The 24257-nt window shown below is 42.1% G+C and overlaps 1 protein-coding gene across 1 annotated transcript; it reads right to left on the bottom strand.

Annotated features, from left to right (window-relative positions):
• Window positions 1–5410: 5410 nt before the first annotated feature.
• prodhb (proline dehydrogenase (oxidase) 1b) lies at window positions 5411–24217 on the bottom strand. Its single transcript, XM_069706467.1, has 14 exons — window positions 23782–24217; window positions 22490–22698; window positions 20440–20474; window positions 20201–20350; window positions 19853–19917; window positions 19630–19746; window positions 19386–19459; window positions 18758–18839; window positions 17313–17405; window positions 16773–16919; window positions 15085–15260; window positions 13945–14043; window positions 13637–13725; window positions 5411–12633 (listed from the first exon to the last, which is right to left on the bottom strand). Exons 1-14 carry the CDS (start codon window positions 24130–24132, stop codon window positions 12443–12445), a joined length of 1878 nt encoding a protein of 625 aa, XP_069562568.1. The 5' UTR covers window positions 24133–24217; the 3' UTR covers window positions 5411–12442.
• Between the last annotated feature and the right edge of the window lie 40 nt (window positions 24218–24257).

The following is a 24257-nucleotide window of genomic DNA, read 5'->3' as shown; positions in this document are numbered from 1 at the left end:
CTTACAACTAATATTTGCCGTTATCTTGCATTTTCCCAGACGGGGGGGAAGCATCCCTGCTAAACAGCCTCATTTTGTGTACAATATGTGGCCTTTGCCGCTCACTGCAGCCAACAGTGTGTCTCAGAGCTGAGTATTAGCGGTGAGTTACGGCAGGGAGGTAGGGGAGCCGTGCGGGGCGAGCACGGCTGTAATGATGATCTTCACCTCACCGTGTGTGATAATGAGTGCTAAGGTAATCCTCGCCTGGGACCACGAGTGAAAACACACAAACTAACAAACACACGCACACAGTCGGGAACAAAATGCCACCAAGATACCTCACAAACACATATCTGGAAGCTCCCCCGCGCTGTGCCTGAGTCTTATCAGTCTGGGTAGTAAGCATGCAGGGAAATCAGAGGCTCACATTCTTGCCCCCGGGAGCCAAACCTATGGCATCCCAAAGGCTGTTATGATGATACTTCCCTTTTCTCCTCCTCCTCTTCTTCCTCCCCGAACGGTTTTATTCTTTTTTATCACACAGGCAATCAGATAGATAGCGGTGTTCTGAAACCTCTTCCTCCTGCTCAGTGATGGCGACCGTGGACCTCGCTAATGCAACCCCGGAGCCCACAGGCTTGTTAGTTGGAGTCATCTTTGAAAGAAAAGAAAAAGGGGGCGGGGGGTGGAGTGCTGGAGGTCTGTGTGTTTGTGTAGAGAGCCGAGAGAAAGGATGGTGGAGTTGGAGGTGTTTTTAAAAAACCATGTCTTCTGTGTGTGTGTGTGTGTGATGCTAGTGTAGAAGAGACACTGTAGTATGTCTGCAGATAAAAGGAAGTAAAAGCAAATCTTTTTCTCATGTGTCATAAGTCTGTCTCTTTGAATGTGAGTTAAATCCATCAAGTCAAAGTGAAAGAGCCTCCCCCCGCCCCTTCCCCCTCGCTCATTCTCTCTCTTCCTCGTCCCTCTTTGATCTGATTGTTTCCCTCTCTCTCGCTGGACCAAATCAATCTGCCACCCACAGATCATGTCATGACGGAAACAAGACAAGGACACGTGTATTTGAGCTGGCACGCATGACACTTAATGGTTATTTGCGCATGTCCTTCCGTGTGTGCGTGTGGAGCCTAAGTGTCCCCTCGCAACCACGACAGCAGTCTTCCTGCTCTGCTTATGAATAAAGATGATATTAATCCTCAAAACATGGAGGAGTGGATTACTCTGTTTACTACAGTCTGCGGAAATGGAGTGCTCTCACCCAGTGACGGTGGCATGTTTGGACTTCCAAAAAGCATTATGAAATGGCATGAAAGAGAAAAAAGAAAGGGGAAGAAAGGGTTGTGTTTCTGTGTGTGTGTGTGTGTGTGTGTGTGTGTGTGTGTGTGTGTGTGTGTGTGTGTGTGTGTGTGTGTGTGTGTGTGTGTGTGTGTGTGTGTGTGTGTGTGTGTGTGTGTGTGTGTGTGTGTGTGTGTGTGCGTGTGTGTGTGTGTGTGTGCTGGCTGTGTGTGGGTGTATAGCTGCCATATGTTCTTTAGGTTTTTATGGAAAATAAGAGACATTTTGGATTTTACTGCTCTATTTTTAGCACAGGCGGTCTCAAGCCATTGCTAGCGCTTCCATGTATTTAAATCTGCACCAGCAACTTGCCAATATTTCTTCTGTCTTCTCAAAATCCTCATCACGATAAGAGAGAATATGGGGAGAGAAAAAAGAGAGAAAAATTCAGAGAAGCCATGCAACCAATCTCCCAAAATAGGTCAGTTTGAAAGCACGATGAATTTTCATACAGCCTTTTAAAAGGGCTTTTTAGGACTGAGGATTGTGGAGGAGAAGATGTTGCTGAGGATCTCTTTCTCTCACACACACACAGCTGGGTCGAGGTTCATGTAAGGGCCTTGAAGACTACTAGTGCCCCCTGGTGTTTGCCATTTAAATAGTGTGTGTTTTTTGGGTTTTTTTTAGCTTTGGGTTTACATGCAATGGCTCGCCTCTACTGAGTATTTGGAGAGGCTAAAGCGTGTGGGCTCAGTCTCCTCATATGGGCATCATGATCACAACTTCAGTGATGTTGTGGGTGTCAAACACGAACGAGAACAGATGAGATGTCCATTCCACCCCCCTTCACATGCCCTCTTTCTGTAGTGGAGCTTACACAAACACAAGCGAGAAGGAGAAATCAATGAAGACGTGCCAGACGTGGCTTTTTTATCCACAAAATCAGAGCTCTTATAGGCTGCCACGTCACGTTCAGCCAGAGGTTGTATAAGAATAGAGGCAATCGCTGACTCATCATCCTAAAATAAAACAAGCAATTACTTGGTCCCTCTCCAAACAGGATATGAATAAGTTAATACTGCTGACATGGTTCTGAGCTCATCTCCAATTGCTTCGCCTTTTCAACTTTACGTAATGTATTTACTGCATACTATCTATAGCACATCTCTTTTTTGCTAAATATATTCAAACTGAGAAATTGGACTTGTGATTTAAAACATCCTGTGTCAAAACAGTTTGATTCATTCAAGAAACCGTTTTAATTCATTCATTTCTTCATTGTGTTCTGAAGAGAACAGCTCTATCCAATTGAATTCACTTAAGCAATCCAATTTTATAACCTTTATTTAGCATGTCTGTCCAATTAAGCCTGAAGCAGATACAGTAGTGGAGGCAGAATGCATGAATATAGATGAAAAAAAAAAATCTAATTTCAGTGCAATTGTGTGTAATTAATTATATGATCATTTGGTGTTTTGGACGGGTGTGTGTTTTACATGCCAGGTTGCAGCACGTACGACCATGTCAACTTAAAAGGTGATTAATGTTAGTTTTGTGTTCACAGCTTGTTTCTAATGACACCAGGCGGCAAATAAATCTGAATCTTGAGTTAGATATTCAGATTGTGGATTTGCTTTTGTTTATATAGTTATATAGTTAAGTGCATGAAATGTTTAGGCAATATGGGTGGTCACAGGAAGGATGTTAAATCACACTAATATGAAATGAGAGCACAACATTTTTTTTTAATTTTTTTTTTTCTATTGAAAGATAATTTTCTAATGGCACCACCTGTAGCAGACTAATAATCAGTGTGGGGGGGGGGGCAGGAAATATGACAAAGTAGCTGCAGTATAGCGTCACTCTGACCTTGGATGATGTGACCCACGACCAACACCAGCTGCTGTATCATAGCAAAGGCCAGTGGCTTCTCAGTGGAAAAGTTCTCAGTTGGCTTTTCAAGCTTTACAAGAGGAAGTAAGACTCTTTCTTCGGGGGAAAACATCCTCCACTCTACCTGAAAAAATATCTGATGTGAAAAACTGATTGCATTTCTGGACTAATGATGAGAATGCAGAAATTCAGGATAAAAATCACTGACCACCCTCTGACTAAACTGGAGCTTTGACCAGAAGAGAGTTCTTAATCACTTGTCCAGACATTAACTTTGATGTTTTTCTAATATAGGGTTCTTTTTCAGAGCTGAAGCTACGTGTCGAAAACCAACCTGTGGTTCATTGTTGGGGCTCACCCAGTGAGTGCACATGTAGTTCCACTAGTATTTCCCTGCAAAGCTGAAAATGTCAGATACAGAAGAGATTAGGATCCTTTTGTAGTGATATAGCTGATAAGAATACCAAATAAATTGGAGGAGTCATTGAATAAAGCGAAGCTATGTGAGCCAGTTCAGGCAGTCCACTGGAGCTGCTCCGCTCTGCAACATCCAACATTTGAAATGTCTCATACTGCATAACTCTTCTTCCTCACTTTCCAGTTTGGTGGCCTATTTAAGCTGCGGAACTTTCCCATCTCACCCTTTTGCCTGTCAGTTACACTGCTGCCCTGTATCAGTACTGTAGCCCGTCCACCACCCCAACATACACCTGTAGGCTCACCAGACTCCAATGTCGCTACACAGTCACATCTGCGGGGAGCGATGAGATGCCAAACTCTGTTCTCAGCTGTAGTAAACATTACAAACGTGAGTTGTCTGTCTGAACTGAAAGAGCTGATATGGCTTTATTCCCTTTAAGGGTATAAAGGTGAAGAACCACCATATTAAAGAGTAATTTTACCCAAATGAATGAATATTGTCCCTTTTTTTTCTGGTGGTGTCATGCAGATTTTTCAGGTGTTAAGTCACCTGTCATACGTAAAATTTCTGCCATCATGTCTTAAAAAACACAAAGAAACTGATGAGAAAATATATTCTCTTAGTATGTCTGAAGAAAGCATTTGTAGAGATAAAAAAAAATAACTATATAAAGGAAGTACGTTGTACATATAGGCACATTTTGGAAACCTGTCAGACCCATCCGGTTCAGTTAAACACGGCTTACTTTGGTTTAACTCTGCTGCCCTTACAAAAGCACCTCAATATTATCGCCAACAAATCCAAACACCAATCAGGTCGATCGCTGCTTGTCTGCTCACTGCAGCGCAGCAAGAAAACCTGCACAGCGGCTCTTCTCTCTCTCTCTCTGCTTTTATCTGAGCATCACTGGTCGCGTAAATGTTCCTCCTACTGTTCTGGCATGACAATTGGATCCCCATACCAAGAAGCATCATGCTGTGTTCGCCTAACGTGCTGCTTTCTATCCTGCAGTAACACACATGCAAAGAAGCGAACAAAAAGCCACAGGCGTACATGCAGGCAAATGGACAAATGCTCACGCATGTATGCATACAGTGTGTTGGTTTTAGAATGAAGTGCCAGTTTTATTCTAATGTAATTTAAAGAAAGAGCTTTAACACAATTTGATACAGGAAATTAAATTCCTGTCATCTCTCTATTTGATGTATTAAGGCTGAGCAATTTAGAGAATAAATAAACATCACACTTCACCTGCCAAGAAAATGTCATTTTAAGTATTTGAACAAACCCACATTGTGTTTTCTGCTGACGACATTCGAAACCTATTTGTTTTAATGATAGTGCTTACACAGTCATTTCTCCGAGAGCATAGCTTGCAGCTCTTGCAACACAACAGGTTGCATCAAGTAATACATAACTGGCATATAGAGAAATAATATTTGAATTTTCAGTATCATTGATATGGAAGATAGTAAGAACGCCAAGAAAGGATGTTAGAACACAATTTAATTATCAAAACAATTGTCACCACAAGGAAAGATCTGGGGAGGAAATAGAAACTTCCACACTGCTAACATACAGCATCACCTGTGTGATCAGTGTTTAGTCCATAAAGATTTATCTGGTTGCGTTTTCCCACCTTCACTGTGGTCATCACATATATGCAGGATTGAATTCAGATGCGTGCACCCACAAATAAACTCTCAACCAGGGGCACAGGCACACACACACACACACACACACACACACACACACACACACACACACACACACACACACACACACACACACACACACACACACACACACACACACACACACACACACACACACAACACACAAACAACATGTCCCTCCCCTCAGGCGTCAGGTCCAATCCATCCTGTGATTTGGTATTGTTCTTTTTCTTATTAAAAGAACAGGTGGCCATGAGATAGCAGTCTCATTTTTCACTGCTGCTGCACTCCATGAGTCCAAACTAATGATCAAAACATTGAGCCGCTCCAAATCATCTCTCACCCCTCACTGATAGATATGGGAACTGATGGGAGGAAGAGTGTGTGGCTGCAGGTGTGCTTGTGTGAGTCTACCCCGGCAGTACACTAATTGTGTGAGTGTGTGTTTGGTACCACACTGTTTTCTGTATGTTTGCATGTGGTTATGCATCCATCTGTTTGTGTTAAAAGCAGGAAAAGGTGAGAAATCGCGGCCTTTGAGGTCTTGGGGTGAGGCTGCGTGGCCAGCGGCAGTGACGGATCACTTGCTCTGCTCCTTTTGGGCACAGGTGGTATTTTCTAAGCAGTTTCCCTGTTCAACGCACACACAGGGAAGCCTCCCATCTTGTTTTGTTTTTTTATTCAATCGTGGCTCATTTGCGTTCCAACTATTCTAGTCACTTTCAAAGGGAAAGCAGCAGGCATCTCAAAGAGAGGAGACGAAAGTGGTTTAATGATCTATAATATATGGGCGCCATTCATTGGCACAGAACAAAAGGTTTAGGTGGAGGCGTAAAGGAGAAACGGAAGACTCGAAGAAGTCATCCCCCTTAATTGGCGACATTAAGGTAGAGAATTGTGAGGCTGCTGTCACGGCATTTGTGTTTTTAATTCTTCCTGGACAGTTTTACTCGCCTCCGAATGAGATTACGAGAAACACAAACCAGTCAGCGATGACAGACTGAGTGAAAGAAAAAAAAATAATTTCAGGGAGGGTTGAGGCGTGTGATATGTTATTTGCATCTTTTCAGCCCTCCTTGTCACAAAAACTGTGATAAATGCCAAAACGTGCCGCAACACAACAATCCACTCAGGAGATTTGGCAGACGATTTCAGTGATTTCTGTTTGACAGCACAGTGATGGCACCGATAGCGGTGGCACGGCGTGACGCTTTGGTGTGTGAAATAAAAGTGTTTTCTGTCACGCAAACGTGACAGCGCGCAGGACAGAAAACACAAACTTTCCATCTCTCCCTTCTTTCCTGCTCTTTTGATCATTTGCGCTCCATGCTGCCACTCTATGGGCCGATGAGATTAGTCATACCCATCTGTTGTGTTTACGACTCATTTGTTTACTCAATGGTTCACATCCGAGCTTGCTGTAGCCAGGGGGATTCGTTCAGCACAGAACTGGGTCTGGGCGCTGAGGTCAACTTAGCTCAATGATTCATCACATTTGTCCCTAAGTGGCTGAGATGATCAGCACCCATTCTTTTCATTTTTCACCATAATAAAAGGCAAAGTAATGGAAAAATGCCACAACAAAGCCAAAAGCAAAAGGACAAGCACCAGATAAAATGCACAATTCAGCAGCTGTGTCAGCTGAACCAACTATTTCACCACCCATGGCTCCATGTTTTAAGCAGAACTAACAATTGCTAATTTACCTGACACAGACTGACAAAGCAAACAGTTTGTATGTGGTTACTGTCCACTGGGAAATAGCTGCGAACATGAACATGGCTTGACTTCCAGGTGGTGATGTGAGGCGAGCCTGCCATAGTATTACATTATGTAGATGAGCAGTACAGACGCAGCTGGACATGTTCACAGTCAAATAAAACCCTGCTGAAACCCAATGTTGTCCACCATGATGTTTAAATGTATGCCAGGCTGGAAAGTAGCTCTTCATCTAAGCTGATTTCCACTGGCTCGTGATCAGCCAATCCATCCCTGCACCATTTTTTCCATACCCACTCATAGTAATTCTGGATCACAGGAGCTTTGTTAAATATTTTGTTATATGACATCATCTTCACATATCAATCACTTACAAGTTATAAAGCCCGAAGTACCATCCGTAAAGAAAAGCTCATCTCTACTCAGTGGCACCATTCTTCATGTGTATGAGAAACGCTGACAAACAAGAGATTGAAAACACTATTCATGAACAAATAATGTTAAAGATATACATATATGTATTTAACACCCCAAGAATATGTGCAACAAATAACTTGTGCAGCCGTGAAATAGCACACGTGAGCTTGTGGTTCCCTGGAAGTTGTGTGCACCGCATGCTTGGCATTCAAGTGGTTAAGTGTAAAAATGCAAGTTGCTAGGCAATGGCAATGTGGATGGTGGCTAGAAGCTACAAAGACTAACAATTTTGCAAGCAAACAGGGGGAGAAAGTAATGCAGGAAATGGAACCCAGTATCATAGCACATACCAAAGCATGCAATACATAAGCCAGTGTGCTAGAGGGCAGTGTGCCACGGCTTTGCATGGTGAGCCATCAAAATCATATGCTGTGTTCCAAATGGCATACTTACGTACTAACACTCACTATTTTAAGTGCATACGTGCGTTCACTGTGACAAGTATGGAAACAAGCAGTTCAGCAACCGGATGGCGTTCTTAAAATGGTCCAAAAGTTGAATATGAAACGCTGGACACCTTCCACACTCAACGGTCGCCATCCTGACTACACAGAGGAAAGGGAGTGACCACTGACCTAAAAAAATGTTCAAATTGCGTTGCCTGAGAAAGCTGCAGATGATGGCAGCTGCCAAAATACCAAACTTGAGTTTCAGAACAGCAGTTAACAAACCAGTGGGTGGCGTCGCGGTTGGCTGCCGCTTGGTTAGTTGCCCTTCACTTTCCTCTGCGTAGCCATAATTGTTCTAAGGGTGTAAAGTGTCCAACGTGCCATTCTCAAATAGTGGTACATTTTGAACACAGCACTTGTCTTCAGTGACGTTAAGCGTCACACAAACACACTACCCTCTAGTGGACTGGCGGGTGTACTTTGCTATGATACTGGGCTGGATGGAGTGACTGAATGGTCCTGCCTGGTCTGCAATGTAGTTCCATTCATTGAGTGACCCTACTTTACATTTAATCAATACATGTTTTTGGTTTTTTTGTTAATCAAAAATCTTTTGTTATTTTCCAGTGGTCTGATTTCATATAAAACGTCACCAAAGAAATATTTTCAAAGGTTTTATATCAAGATTTTACCAGCAGCGGGTTGGCTTACTTCAGGTCAGTGACTGGAAAGTAAAAATATTGCCTTTCTTATTTGTTTGGTTTATTTTTGTTTTCATTGTGGTTATGGACGTTTTATAGCTTCATATTTATCATACAGACATGAGAGTGGTATCAACTGCCTCATCTAACTTTCGCCAACAAAATAAATATGCATATTTTCCAAAACTATTTCTAACTGTATGTTGACTATTGAATATTTACTATTTAGTGTTACCTCTTATTGAAGGACTGTTTGTTAATTCAAGTTTTTGGTTTGTCATGAGTTGTTCTTCCGTAATCACTTTTATGTTCACCTTCTTGTTACGTGTTGCCAATTATTTTACTGGGAAATGTCAGCGTCTTGCAGAAAGTTAATAAACCTTCCTCCTTCTTAGACATTTGAGCCAAGTTAGCCACAGATGTTGTAGTAAAATATTGACAAGATGTCATGCAGCATTTTCACCGATGCTGAGTTGTCCTGTGCTTGTCATTGTGACTGTCCATGTAGAAATGATCCTGTGATTATAGTGCAATGTCAGGAAATACTGTCTACTGTTGAACCTCCGAGCTCCCCCTTCAATACTCCTCGTAACTAACGGTAACTGCAGAAACAGCAAACTGGATTTTCCTGTTGTGGTGAGAGTGGAACAGCAGCCAAAGGTCAGTCAGCAGGCAGCTTGTGAAGGAGTGCTGCTGCTGCTGCTGCTGCTGCTACCACAGTCAGAAGTGAGTACATTGATCTGACACTGGTTATCTGTTTAAATGTTTAAAAGCAGATGGTTTTATAAATCAGCCCTCTACTGTATTTGACTAAATAATTCCATCACAGCAAATTCTAGTCTTTGAAATAAATGCTCTGAGTTCAAATAAACTTTATTTGAGTGTACATGTGACACCAACGAATACACTCTTAAGTAGCGTATAAGTAACTCTTTTCTTGGAGTTGATCTTTTAACCCTTCTCAGGAGTTAACCTGCACTCAATTGGGAGTTAAACGCTAGTCCCATGGAGAGTAAAATACAACTTTTACCTGGAGTTGTTTTCTCTTTCAGTGTTAACAGTCAACACTTGAAAGTGTGTATTATTTGACACTTATGGAGTTAAAATTGCATTACACTGTAAAAGGTTTAGATAGAAATGACTACAAAATAACGTGGCACACATCTAAATTTAACAAATATATGCAACGTCATTTTATGCAGCATGTGCATCAAAAACACTGCATGAATACTTAGCTTGTGTTACAAGTTTTAAGCTAAATAATGACTAAGTGTAACTGTGATAGGTATATACTGTAGGTATTCACTGACATGTTCCAAAACAGCATTTTTTAACAAAAGTAAATATAATTTCTTCCCATCACTTAGATTTAATTTGGTTGCTTTATTCTCAAAAGGAAGAAATAACTAAGGCATGATGGGAAATACTAATATGACAACAAAGCCCCTCAACACCCAGAGAATAACCACTAAAATATTACTCCATCAAAGAGTATCCCTGAACACGAGCTTCAGTTCTCCTAGACCGAAACTTTGACCACCATCTCCTCACTGAGGATGTGATCACAAATGTTGAACTGAATGTGCATGGTCCCAGTTTTCAGTTTTGTGCACTGTGAGCCAGTAATCTCTCGTTTGCTGTGAAAAGATAAAAAATACATAATTCTCCTTCCTGTCAGTTCATCTATGGGCACACAAACTCTGATCACAGCTTAAGTGATGGCTGGAAAGCAGCAGTGAGCTGACGCATCCATTGTGCAGCAGCAAAAAAGAAAAAAAAAATCCTTTCAAAGTCCTCTTCCTGAAAAAAATAATGCTCTGTAAGTATTCAAATCAGGGTCTGTCACAGCATATGTAGCTGTGCTTTGAAAAGCAGAGGACTGCTGTGCGCTCCCATTGAAGGAACAAAGGCAAGGGCACCGCCAAACAAACAATCCAAGACGCCAGGCCGCGTGGAACCAAATGCCAGAGAAGACCAAAGAAATCGGTTATGTATGCCCCCCCACACCCCCCCATCATATCTTGCATAATACAATGTCAACACTCATTATGTAAAGTAAATTACCCTGTGCTAACTTTATTACATTCCTGTGTGCTTTAATGTAGGGAGAAGTGTGGGTAATAATACGCAGAGGTCGTGCTGGTTTTTCACTGACTTGGAGCTTGTGTGGAATTTTTCACACTATAATGCGTCCTCTAAATCAACTGAAGCTAACCAGAGAAAGTTCCCCGCCCCGCAAGACGAGATTCGTTGGCAAATGTATACCCAAAGGCACCTCTTACATCACAGGGAGACTTGATTCTTAATTAAACCGATAGAATACAGCAGCAGCAGTGACAGCTCTGTGGCGCTTTGCCTCAGTAAAACTTAACAGCCACTAAAGTTTCTTCTGAGTAATGATTAATGCATCCAATTTCTGTGATCTGTCTTGAGCGTAGCATCATGGGTAATTAAATGATGGTCTACAGAGCACTGACTGCTCTCGCAAAATGACAAGGCCATAATTATCATGAAGCTTGGTTATCCTCTGACTCTAATACTAATTGTGTATCAATAACCAGGCAGAACATGTCACCAAATTAAAACCCCAAACAACCCGAGCTGTGCAAACAACTCACAGCTACAATATTTCTCTCAATACCGTCCAGTCCTGCTTGTGTAAATAATTCTGTATGCTTTTGCTGATTATACAGCGCATATTTGTTTATTGAGTAATTTCACAGGTGCATACAGTGAGACATGTAAAACAAATAGAAACACCCGCTTCCACACAGAGTGTTAACCCATCAAAACACAACAAGAGCAGAGTGCAACCCTTTAAATTCCCTGTTATTCCCTTGCATATTATCTATGTCACAAAAAAACAACCTGGCAGGCTCTCAGGCCTCTCTATTAAAAGCAGACTCACTCGTTGAGTATTGAACGCTGTGTTTTCACTTGTAACACCTCACTGACCAAGAATATAGTTTCTTCTGGGAACAACAATAACAAAAGCTTTCCACTCGGAGAAGAGGAGGGATGTGTTGTGGGAAGACATTTAAAATCTCTCATCGATTCATAAACAGGCATTGTTTTGAAACTGGAAATACAACTTCCAAAAAAACCAAAAAAAAAACCAATATTACACCATAGCATGTCAGTCGACCGCAGCAGACCGAGTCAGACTGAAAAAGTATGCGGTTTAGAATAAAAACACATGGTTAGGCACCAAAACTGAAGATTTCTTTAAAGAAATCCACATCATCTTCTCACGGACTTGGACCCCGGTGCTTTGGGTAAAAGTCCTTTGTACTTTGCCAAATGATCTCCGTCACATGTCAACCTCATTTGGCCCCGGTCACATGTACTTTTCACGCCGAGGCGAGGCAAAACATGACACTGACACGCCATCCTGTCGTGGACAGATGTCTGAACCGAGACAAGACAAGAGACAAAAAAAACCCACAAAATATTGAATGTTTCCTTTGCTACCATTTAAATCATCCATGCTATTTTTATTATTGCTGTCCCTCTCCAAGATAAATAGGCCAATAAAAAGAGGACGCCCAGCCCAGCCCAGTCCTGTTGACATTTTAGGGAGTCCTTTTGGAGCAGTAAAGATGCCTACTTGATGGATACCAGAACTCTGTGGACAACGGGAGGACAAAATGAGGAATGCTTATGGATGCAGTGGCGGACGAGGAAAGAAACAGAGAGAACACAGGCAGTGCATGGATGGGTTGATGGCGGGTAGCAGCGAGTAATAGAGAAACAAAATCAGACGAAGAGAGTGACGAGATGAAACAGTCCATTCGCAAGAAAAGTCCAGGACATGGTCAAAGCAAACAAGAGGCAGAACAGACAGCCGTCAACTGGAGAAGATTAAAAAGATACACCTCAACACGTCAACATGCTTTGTTCGCTGTGGTTTCAGTACACTGGTCTGTAGAGAAGCTCCCCGGAGGCAAGTCTGCGTTTCAGCTCCTTCCACAGCAGCTCCCTCTCCTTCTGGGCACCCTTCATGAAGCCTCGGTTCTCCTGGGCTCTCCGAGACAGGTAGGGCATCACCTCATTCACCGGCCCGTAGGGGACGTACTTATAGACGGGGAAGCCGGCCTGGCCTGGACACGCAGTTTATGGGAGACAACGAAAGAAAACACATAAATAAGACTATTTCATTATTCATGTACTAGTATTATCAGAGATATTGAGAAAAAAAAGGTGATGTTGCATTTTCAGTTACTATTTTGGGAGAACATAGTTTTTACAGGTTATTTTGGACAAACGTCTCAATTGGCTTCCCTCTCGGACTGATTACTACAATCCCTCCAATCGGGCCAGACGGCAGAATTTGCACAGACGTCCTCAGTTTGCTGCAGTTCAACTTGAAGAGCCGCTGTTATCTGCTAATCAGATATCACATATGATACTATTTTGCCAGGGCTTACTCTTCCAATCCGCTGAAATACATATTGTTTGAACTGAGCCGCAATTATGAGCAAAACATCAAAACATGATACAAAACAACATCCTGACAAAAACATCCATAGCAACAGCATCTCAAAACATATCAAATAAATATGGCACATTTGGTGCAGTAAGTGAGAGACAAATAATAAAGGTCTCAGCTCCAGTCCGCTTTATCTTATTGAGCAATTTCTGTATTGTTTTCAGATTAAAGACACGGCATCGACTGCTCTATCCCGAGAGAGAGCAGCAAAGACACACGTGTGTGTCTGTTTACATCAAGACCGGTGAAGGCCATTTCAGCTTTGAGCCTCACAATGACAGACAATTCTCTGCCACCACGTCTGTCTTTGACTGGCAGACAAAGTGGTGAGAGCCAGCAGCGGCGCTTCGTTAAGACAGCTGGTCAATACCGAGGTGTCTCAGTTCATATGTCACTTTACGGGCTGCGACCGTCTTCGACATGTGCACGGCTTGCAGCTCGTGTATGGTCTGTGGGGTAACTGTGTGTAACTCAAAGCTACAGGGGAGGACGATGAGTACAGATTCTGCAGAGGCAGACATCAACTGTCAAATCATCCTTATGTAGGGCGCGGAAGATCGGTGCCTTGTCATTGTATGGTTGCATAACAGTGTGTGTGAGTGTGTGTTTCTCACCGAGTGGGAAGCTGATTTGATCACACATGCCCAGGAGTTGACCGAAGTATACCTTGTTCTCTGTGGGAAAGAGACCGAGCTCATTCATTCTGAATGAGAGAGAGAGAGAGAGAGAGAGAGAGAGAGAGAGAGAGAGAGAGAGAGAGAGAGAGAGAGAGAGAGAGAGAGAGAGAGAGAGAGAGAGAGAGAGAGAGAGAGAGAGAGACATACAAGATCAAATTAGTCAGGACTGATGCAAAGTTGTATAAAAGATAACTTTAACTGTTTTGTTTTTTTAACAGTGTGTTTGGGTAAACGTTAAATCTTACCTCCGCAAGGTGTGTTTCACCGTGTCCTCATTATGGGAAGCCACCATTACATTGGCGTTTCTGTGAAGGGCAATCTCATCCAGTATGTAGTCCAAGCACCTTCCACAAAGATACACAAAAACACACACAAGGGAGGCAATTTAGCTGTGCTATCATCCCAACAGTGCTGTGACCTTTTGTCTTTAAAGGAGGGAATTATAAAACACGCTTTCTACTCAACGTTTCACTATAAAGAGGCTTGATCAAAAAGTTCAGACTGTTCTCTAATGCGGGAATGAGTGGCAGCAGAGTAATGTGCCTGGAGCACCGAGTGAGTATTTAAAGTTATATCGCTTGATCAACATCAGCACCTCCGTTACATGCGTTCACCGGTACGAGCACATTTGTAACTTCACCATGAACTGGAAACTTAAGCGGAGTGCACATCAAATCGCCGCGAGCCAAATCCCGAAAATGTGTCGGGAGTGGAGATGGTGCTGTTGCGTCACACTGTGAGTGAGCATTGTCAAGCCGGAGAACCCAAAGTGCCATCGCGCCACAGTTCAGGTCATTTACACTCAATGTTTTCCCTCAGACGCCTCAGAACGTCGCAATACGACTCGGTGTTGACAGTCTGACCCTGGCGGATTCATTCACGATGCACAACCCAGCAAACGTCAAGTCAAATCAGCTGAGCTTTGTTTGTCCTGTATTGAAAATCGTATCGATCACTTTCGATTGGCCTTTCTTCTCCCTGTGCAAAACAACAGCTCCATCTGTTGGTTTCTTTGAACTCGCCTTAATCTACGAATGTCAGAACATTTTTACAACACAGTAACCCTGGAGCTGGCTGGTATTCTCTAACTTCCAAAGGGACAACTCAACAGGTTGCTGACACAAGTTGTTAAATCAACACACTCCAAATAAAGACCACTTCACGTTGCCGTCCAATCGCAGCACATTTGTGCCTGCAAGGTGGCCAATTCAATTCTGTAATCCTGAGATTCAAAGGACGTGTTTTCCTGCGGTGTCTAGAGTGTAAAACATGTAATTCTACCAATTCTATTCATTAGAAAAAGCGACAGAAAAGAAATAGAGGACAGCTTCTCTGTGAAGATCAAGATTTGTTAAAAAAACAAAATAACACGCCTCAGCTCTTACCTGTGGTACATCCTGTTGGTTGACTCATAGTCAGGGTTAATTGGGTCCTCATATCCAATGTATTCGGCCCTGTCTCGCTCCTGATACATGTAGGCTCCGCGCACCAGCTTTGCAGCAAAATGCCAACCCTCACGTCGAGACAGCTCTACGTCCATAGTCACGTTGTCATAGGCCTCCTGCAGAACAAAAGACGAGGAGCAACGATTCCTCGAAATCAAGTCCCCCAAGTTCATATACCAATCATGCAACAATGTTATTAGGGTTGTCAAAGTTACAGTGATGATACAGAATTAATACAATCACACTTGGATGCATTTGAAAATATATAGTGCTCTTAATGCATGTTCTATTTGACCTCATGAAGGACCTGCAGTTCTAGCTGCAAATTGAATGCCGCTCTAACCTTCCAATGAAAGAGATTAGAAGTCGCTCTGAATCAGTGAATGATGGAGAACGGCCTCCTAATCACAAGGTTCCATTTCAACAATTTGCCAGACAGCTCGCTTGGCAAAACTAAGGCTATAAGTAATTACTGAAAGGTTGACTTTAGTTATCACTGGAGTACATCCAGCTGACATTATCACTGACACCAACTACCCACACATGACAGTGGTAGTGTTGGGGATTATTCAAAGTACTCTAAAAGGCCAACCTACAGTTTACAAAATTATATTTCTTCTTCTGAGAAGTTTTTGAGTGAGATTTATGAAGCAATATACAGATGCCGAGACTGCATGTCTTGTAGATCAGTTTTGTGTTTTATGTTTGATACTACACAGCATATGAGTAAATATGAGTGAGTAAATAAAACTCCCTCAGTTTTCTCCTGTTCCAGTTACCTAAACCTGTTTAGTAGATTTGTATGAAGCATATTGTTTCCGCTCTTCTTAAAATAACCTCATTGCACTTAAAACGTTTTCGTGGGGAGCAATTTCAACAGTTTAAAAAGTGAAATGAATTTGTGATGAATCATGATTAAATGTTTTCAACACTTGGCAGCCTTAAGGCTTAAAAATGCTACTGAACAGAGTATTGGATTTCTATTCTTACTTACTAAATCAAACAGACCTGAAGAGACTATGGGGGTGGTGAGGGTGGGGGTGGGGGTGGGGGGGACTCTGTAAAAACATTAGTAGGTAGGTCCCTGTGTCACTTCCACAACCAGGATTAGCAGATATAATTTTATAAATCTGTTTCTGCATAAATTAAAAAAAACACACTCATGAAGAATAAACAGCATATTCTTATGAGCTGGCCTGATTGTGGTAATAGCAATGTCAGCAGCAAAGCAGAAAAGTATCATTACACACATCAACTAATTGTGACAACGTGTGACACACTATAATCTGTGTAGTTATATTTTATCCAACAGGATGAATGATATACGTTTTAGAGCCAATATACTTTGAACATGATAATAATAGTAATGTTGTAAAAAGGATGTCACAGCAGAGAGTTTGAAGAATATTTCCCACCAACATTATTTTCTCTTCTTGGTCATGATGCTGTTTCATCCTCAACTCGCCTGACTGAAATCCATTTACACATCGGAATTCACACTTGTCACAGGACGTTTTTTTTTTTTTTTTTTTTTATCATAACAACTAAAACTGTTGTCTCTGTGAATATTTATCATTTACAGGTCTGATCACTTTGGAGTTTTTCCCCTGTGGGTCCTGACCCCTGACCTTTAGGTAGCATTGGTAGGTGTTGAAAATGACAGGCTTCTCTCTGTTATAGATCCTCTGCATCTCCAGCGTAAGTCTGCTGATAGCCGGCTGCAAGTAGGTCTGCTCTGCATCCACCATCAAGCGAACGCCATTCTGCAGAGCATGCTGGGACATTAAAGATCTCATTAATTTGGTGAAATATCGCTATACCCACTTATTATTCTATAGCTTCATTAATAATAGTCTTGATAGTTTAATCAATGCAACTTGTTTTAACTAAACAAATGTGATCAGTGATTATTGACATTGTGACTTTTATTTTGAAATAGAAATACCTTTGATTTGTTATCGTGCTCATAATTAAAGAGGTTGGCGGCGCAGCAGCTGTGGAATACAGTAGCTGCCAACACATTTGTCCTGACTGACAAAGATCTTTTCGTATTAGTAAATGTACGTGTATTGTATAAGCATTACAAACAAGAGAGTTTGACCTTTCACCTTTCGTCAGTGTGTATGTTTGTGTGCAGTGATCAGTCTTGAAATCTGATGTGAGATTACCTTGGCCAAGATGTCCATGCGCTGTAACATCCTCTTCATTTGTTCCTGCTCCTCGACAGTGAACTTCTTCAGCAGAGGCTCCAGCTCACCAAGCTGGGAAAACAAACCAGGCGAGAGTGCACTGTGAAGTGCTAATGAAGCAGATATCACACAGCACGACACCTATTAGTGCTTCGTACTTTCCCGACCCATCAACTGTCCTGAGTTCAATATCTAGAGATATGTAGACGCCAACTTGCCCTGATTCTGTAGCGACGCAATTAACCTCGAGCTCTTTTTAACCCGGAGCAGAGTATTTCACACTTGGAATCCCAGTTCTCTTAGTTTTAAAACAGACAGTTCACTTAAAATTTACCAGACACTTGCTATAACCCCCAAAAAAATCAAATCCCATCATGAAAGGTTGGCGGCTGAAGAAAAATACATAAAGAACTGTTTATAGACCTGCTACTGATACACCACTGACTCCGGTTCAAGGTGTGGTTTCGGCAAAACTGAACAAAACCCTTAATTTGGACTACGGCAACCTGACAGAGAGGAACCGATTAGTACTGAATTATAATTTAATCAGATTTATTTATCTTTTGTTCGACTTTATTATTTCCGTTACTAGCAGTTGCTTCTGAAATGGCTTTCAAATGAATGGATCACGAGCTTGTTCACATAAGAGGGAAACATTAAAGGAACAAGCTGCGTCCCAATCCGTCTCCAACACGGCAACCGGAGATGATCGCTGGCATTCTAGACAATGGTTGTGATTCCACCAGACACGCTGTGGCGCATGTCAGCGGTGTCCCAGAAGCTAAAGATACGCGCTGAGTGTATTTTTGACAGAAGCCACGTCAAGCTGTGGGCAGGAGGTCAGACACAGGAAGATCAGGGAGATTCCGCTTAATTTTCACAATAAAACACCCGGTGCAGAGTCCCGATTTTACATCTCATCACTATCAATGTCTACTCCCAGGTCTTTCGAGTACGACAAAAGAACGTGTTTTCCTGCTGCGAACAGGCGTTCTGTGTGAAGCAGCTACGAAAAAACTAGATGCAAACTAAAACACAGCAAACTGTAACTTTGTCTGCGGGCTTCAGCACACGGTGGGAAATAACAACAATAAACGCAGTAGCCTGCTTTCCCAAACAAGAAGCATAAAAATAAAGGAAAAAGAAAAACATTAAGGAAGTCAACCAAATCGGGAGAACAAATGACTTTTTAAAATGCTCCCAGTGGGGTATGAAGCCATGCAGAGACCAGAACAGAACAGCATCGCACATGGAACATGACAGTCTGGAATCTGGAATAGCAAACGGTGAGTCAATTATTATCTGCAGAGTTGAAGTATAAATTACATCCAAACACATTCCGGTATATTATTTTCACTGCATTGTATTTCATGTATTGTCTTTCCAGTGAATTTCTCTGTCTTTCAGTGCTCCGAGTTGCTGACCTCTACATTTGGGACAACAAGCAGATCCGATATCTTTGTTCTGTCATCTATTAGGCTGTTCCAGTCAAGCACGTCAATGGATCTGTCAAGGAAGAGGAGGGAAAGGTTGACTGTTGGGATGACTGAAATATAAGAGGTAAGTGGGTTATTTTGTTGTTTTACTTTAGTCACTACAGCTAAGCACATTGTTAAAGATGATGTTTAAAACTAAGGAACGTGCTGACTTTATTCCTTCTGCGTTTTCATTGTATTTATGGAAAAGCAGTGAAAGCAGTAAGCAGTGTTTACAAACAAATAATTTGTCTTTCGACACAATATTATTCAATGCTGTGTGAAATAAATTATGAAAATGCATAAATAAAGAGTATTATGATAACATTTGTCTTTCCTTTTACATATTGAAAAAATAATAGTCATTCTTTAGTGATGTAATGTGACTAAATAATGATGTTAAGGATTACCAATGCAAAAAACATTGCAATATATTTGGACAAAATTATATTTTTTTCTTATAAATTTGTATCAAATAAATTCTCCAGATTGCATCACATGTACAAAAATATTTTCTCTGCATGCAGCACACAGAGAGATGTCATGTCTATTTCAGTAGTCAGTAGCTCTTGCTTACCCTGAAGACTCCTCTTTTCTTCCAGTAAACCAGCCATAGAAATCACCTTTTGCACCCAGTTTGGTCAAGAATTCCTATAAAGACATAGAGAGTAAGAGTACTGCACTGCACTTTCTGTAGCAGTGCCCTCATACTGTGTATGTCATGTGAGAGCACAGATGGGCTGTAACATTAATGTTTGGTAGAGACTGCTATAATTAAACATCACCAGGACCAAAGTGGAAGAATAAAAAAAACACACTACCTGCAGTTGGGTGAGCTCCAGCCTCTGCTCTAAGGCCTCCATGCCATCCTCCCCCTGCTGTGATGCCAGGAATGTGAAAAATCGACGCCATTTCACCAGGACCTCTGAGAACTGGAGCTTTCAAATAATAAAAGAAAAGCATGATCTCAGTCTACGACACCCCTGCTGCAAGAGTGTCCGCTAAATTGGTACACTGACCTTTTAATCATCCCTTAGTGCCTACCAGAAACGGAGGTCGACCAAGTGCAGTCATTTTAATGGCAGAAAAACCGTCTGTTGAACTCCCACCTACAAGTTAGACATATTTTGTTCAGGTTTTATAACATATAAAAATCAAAACATGTGAAGACAAAGATATGAAAATGAAAGTCATTTCTAAAACAAAGAAACTAAAGTGTGTGCTACATGTAATAAGCAGTAGATTACAGAACTGGAGATGTTGAGGGTTTCAGGATGACACTATTTGAAATATGTAGGACCATTATATGATCTAACAGAGTTACAAAGTGCAAAACCAACATAATGTCAAGTTGTATTTGTAGTTGATTTAGCGTAACTTCTGTTTACATACCGGATGCTTTGATGCATTTCAAAAAGGTTTCCATATGCTGGTCACATTTGGCCTCGTCGGCGTAGAAATACGAACGGGCTCCAGTCACGCCCCCGTGACGGTCGCCAAACTGTTCGCGAGCATCATATTTTCTCTGTCTTTGGTCCTCACCTGAGGGTGAAAACAAATTAGCATGCACATTACCGCTAATTGCATCATACACTGTGTCCACAAATGAGAACAAAACAAGGCAGCTTTACCTATGCGCTCTTTCTCTGCAGCGGATACGGAGGAGCTACAACAGAAAGAACACAGAAAGGATGAAGTTAGTATGCGCTTCACGTGGGCGACACCAGCAACGGAAGTTGCATCAGAGTTCAGTTTGGGAAGTGCCACTTTTTCTGTAAACATTCCGGCCTTGTGACAGAGGCACGCCGCAGGCTGATTTTGTGTTTAGTGACCCCGTATATGCTGAACTGTCCCGTTGTCTGCTGCCGACCCTCCGGAGAGGGAAGAAGTTGTAGCATCACTCCACACTTGACCTATTCCCCCCGTCAGTACAAGGCACCGGGGAGCTCATGTAACCAAACAGATGACTAAACAGTGAGCATGCCGGACTTCACAGACATCAGCAGGATTCAAAACCAGGAAAACTAAAGGCAGCTTGCTTCTTTTAAGGCTGCATGCTTTTGACAGGCACTCTGCTTAACTGTAGAAATTTGGATCACACTGCATTGGAATCCATCTGACACTAACTGAAACTGTTTTAATCACATTTTGTTTATTCATTTAAGGCCTTTGCTTTGATCTGATTTCTGCACACTCATTTTTAATTGTTAAAATACTGGAGCGGAAATATTGTCACTGTTTTTTTTTGTCATTGTTGGCATATACTAAATAAATAATGAATTAATTTAAAAAAAAAAAAAAAGGGTCTATTCAACAATGAAAATAACCATTAGTTGCAGGCCTCAAAAATAGAAACTAATTTCAGCTATTTAAATAGCTTTGAACGGCCGGGGTTAATAACCTCCTTTGTTATAGTGGCTTTGGTGTCTAATTTCAGATGTTTTCTGTGTTACAGTCCCAGAAAAGAAATATTGATGGGGGCTCTGATTATTAGTCATGTTGTGTACTGCCACAAAACACTGGCTTTCTCACAAAATACACCATTATCGGCCTTCAAAAGGAGTAATCAAATCTAAACAGTAAAGTCAAGGACTTTTGTTTGTTATACTAGATGGCCGATGCATCTGAAGTCTGATATTTTAAAGATCCTGGTCTCTACATCAAACCAGGGTTTGTCTCTGTTCCTTACATCTTTCTTTCCAGTGCAAGAAACTGACAAATGTTGTTGTTGCTATCTTGACAGATCACTGGAGAGCTTGTCAAACCCTGCCGTGTCAGATCAAGCTGGCTTAATGTGCCTTGTCCTGCAGCCGTACAATTTGAAGGGGTACGCTTGGCTAACAAAACCTTTCCAGGCTCAGATTTGATACCTTGTTTGATGTTTCCAAGCAGACAACCACAAGACAAAGTATATCAAAGCTGCACCGTGACATCTTGTTACTGGTGATAGGGTATAAAAAAAAACAAAAAAACATACAGAGTTAGAGTACAAGAAGGGAGGTGGCAAAGGCCCTGACTGGGAGTTTTATCACCTTACAGACTGTGATAGCACGATAAAACAATAATAGATGACAATCCGTCTGGAACCAATCAGCTGCAATCAGTTGTCACTTTACGTCACCAGACTTAACCATTGCATCTTAATATGCTGCCTAACTGCCTTGTATATTCACTACACCTACACCAGTCAATTGAGTCTTCTCCTAAATGAGTCAAAATGTCCACTTTAAAAAAAAAATAATTAAAAAATGGTACTATGAGATGTCCGAATTACTCGTAATGCATGAATGCCCAGAGCTGCAACTGACGTAGCAGTGCTGCTGCTGCCATGGGAGACTGCTTGCATAAGGTTAGTGCTGTCGTCCCAGTTTACATGTGATCCCAGATCAGATAGCTCCTGCCTTGTGCTGCCCATGTGACAGGATTCCCGACAAGTGAGAATATTTCTCCAGCCAGCCAATCCGGAGTGGAGGGTCAAGATTAGGCCTTCAAATCATGTTCTAAAGACTAAAGAGGAAAGTACCATTTGTTTATGCTTTTAATATTTGTAATTTGATATAGATAAGTACACTCATGATTCAGCTTGCCTTTGATTTGAACTACATTGACAATTACAGTATCAAATATCTTTTTTGTGTTTAAAATCGAATCAAATATTAGGTAATACTGCAACTTTCATACTCCATCTCCTTCTGCTCTGCTTCCTCCTGACTGATGTCTTCCTCGACACTGTAGTCCAGGACAGAGCCGACGCCGAAGGCCTGATTCTTTTGGATCAGCGGTCTGATGGTCCGGTGGTCCTCACCAGCCACAAACTGGCCATAAAATGTCATCTTCATGAACTGGTCAAAAGCTCTCTGGCCCATGATCTTCTTACCGAGATCCATTATCTAAGCAGAAAGAAAGATGACATTATAAACAGTTTATGATTATCGACAGATATATAATTCTGTTTACTAATTCCAATCTATTTGGTGCTGAATCGACATCATGTGGAACATAATGTCTGATGAAGGACCTGACAGACTATGTAAAAAAGACCAAAAGCAGAAAGCTGCTCTCTCATAAGCGAAGGCACTTAAAGCATGTTCTCACCCCCAAGCTAAAACAACAAAAAAAAGGTACAAAGAACGAACCATTGCAGCTCCACTGAAAAATCAGAGTAATGTCAGATTAGATTACTACTTTACATTTGGTGTCACCACTTGCTTTCACAACCACAGCCAAACATCGATCCCATTGATTATGTGAGGACGTGATGAATACGGAAAGAATGAGACTGCCATGCTGTGGAAGTCTATTAAAGCACTGTACCCCCATGCATCACAACATGGGGCTCCAAGAAAGAGCTTTTTATCAATGGGAAGTGTGTCTTGCTCCCTATGCATTTACATGGTACGTATTGGCATCTCACGACTGTAAAAATGACATTATATTTATAACTGAGGTTCCACAACATGAACAGCAGGGAGGTTCGCAAGCCGACTTGGAGGAACAGGTTGCAATTTGAGAGTAGTCTGTTCAGTCGGAGCCTGGGGTGCAAACTTTAAGCCTGTGGATTTAAACCATAAACATGAACACAATGTTCTGTTTTTACATCAAAGTCTGTGGCTCAAACCTGACATGCAGGAGTCTGAAGTTGTGTTTACCTTGAACACACCGTGTCGCTGTCACAGATGGGCGCAACCTACCTGTATATAACACACATGGTGAACAGCCTAAATGCCAAATATGTCCATCATTGTATTAGAGCCATCTAGTAGGCTAATTATAGAATACCTTAATACATGAGCGTCATATCATCTGGCGTCTCGCGCCTGGCTCACACCGGACACCTTGGTCCTTGCTACGTCACCAAGAACTCAACAATTACGCTGACCTTTAATAACCCGTCAATATAAAGTCAGTTTGATTGACACTAACAAACAGACTTCATTTTCAAATGTCTGCACGGTAAACTGGCGCCTCGTTACCTCTTTGTTCTGATCCACCAGGAAGTCGGAGGAACAAAGTTTGAAAACCACCAAACTCCTGAGCAGCTCTAATGAGTCCTTGCTCTTGTAAGCCTCCCGGGTCTGCTCAAAGTCCACGGAGATCTCATCAGCGGCGGTGCCGGGGCTGCTGCCGGGGCCGTCCTCTCTCCCAGACTGTCCGGGACGCTGCGACCGCGCCGGGGCGCTTGTCCTGACATCGTCCTCCTGCTGCGGCCGGGTGGCCGAGGTGGGGGTGACCGTGGACCGGAGTCTTCGGGTGAAGAGTAACCGTTTCACGAGAATGCCCGTCCATGCCCGCGTTGGGGCTGACGCGGTTTTCACGTAAAACATCGGCGGGGAGGAGGTAGATGTCGACGGAGCGGTGAAGTCAGCGGGCGGTCTGTCTCGGCTCGTTGAGGTGTAAACAAACTGGAGGCCAAACAGTCACATCGGCGTCACTTGATTGGTGGATTGGC

Source organism: Brachyistius frenatus, unplaced genomic scaffold, assembly GCF_029030835.1.
Source record: "Brachyistius frenatus isolate BFR_SWC_R1_liver_20210118 unplaced genomic scaffold, ASM2903083v1 Contig_63, whole genome shotgun sequence".
In the NCBI taxonomy this organism is placed as follows: domain Eukaryota; kingdom Metazoa; phylum Chordata; class Actinopteri; family Embiotocidae; genus Brachyistius; species Brachyistius frenatus.
This window is presented reverse-complemented; position numbering and strand designations above follow the sequence as displayed.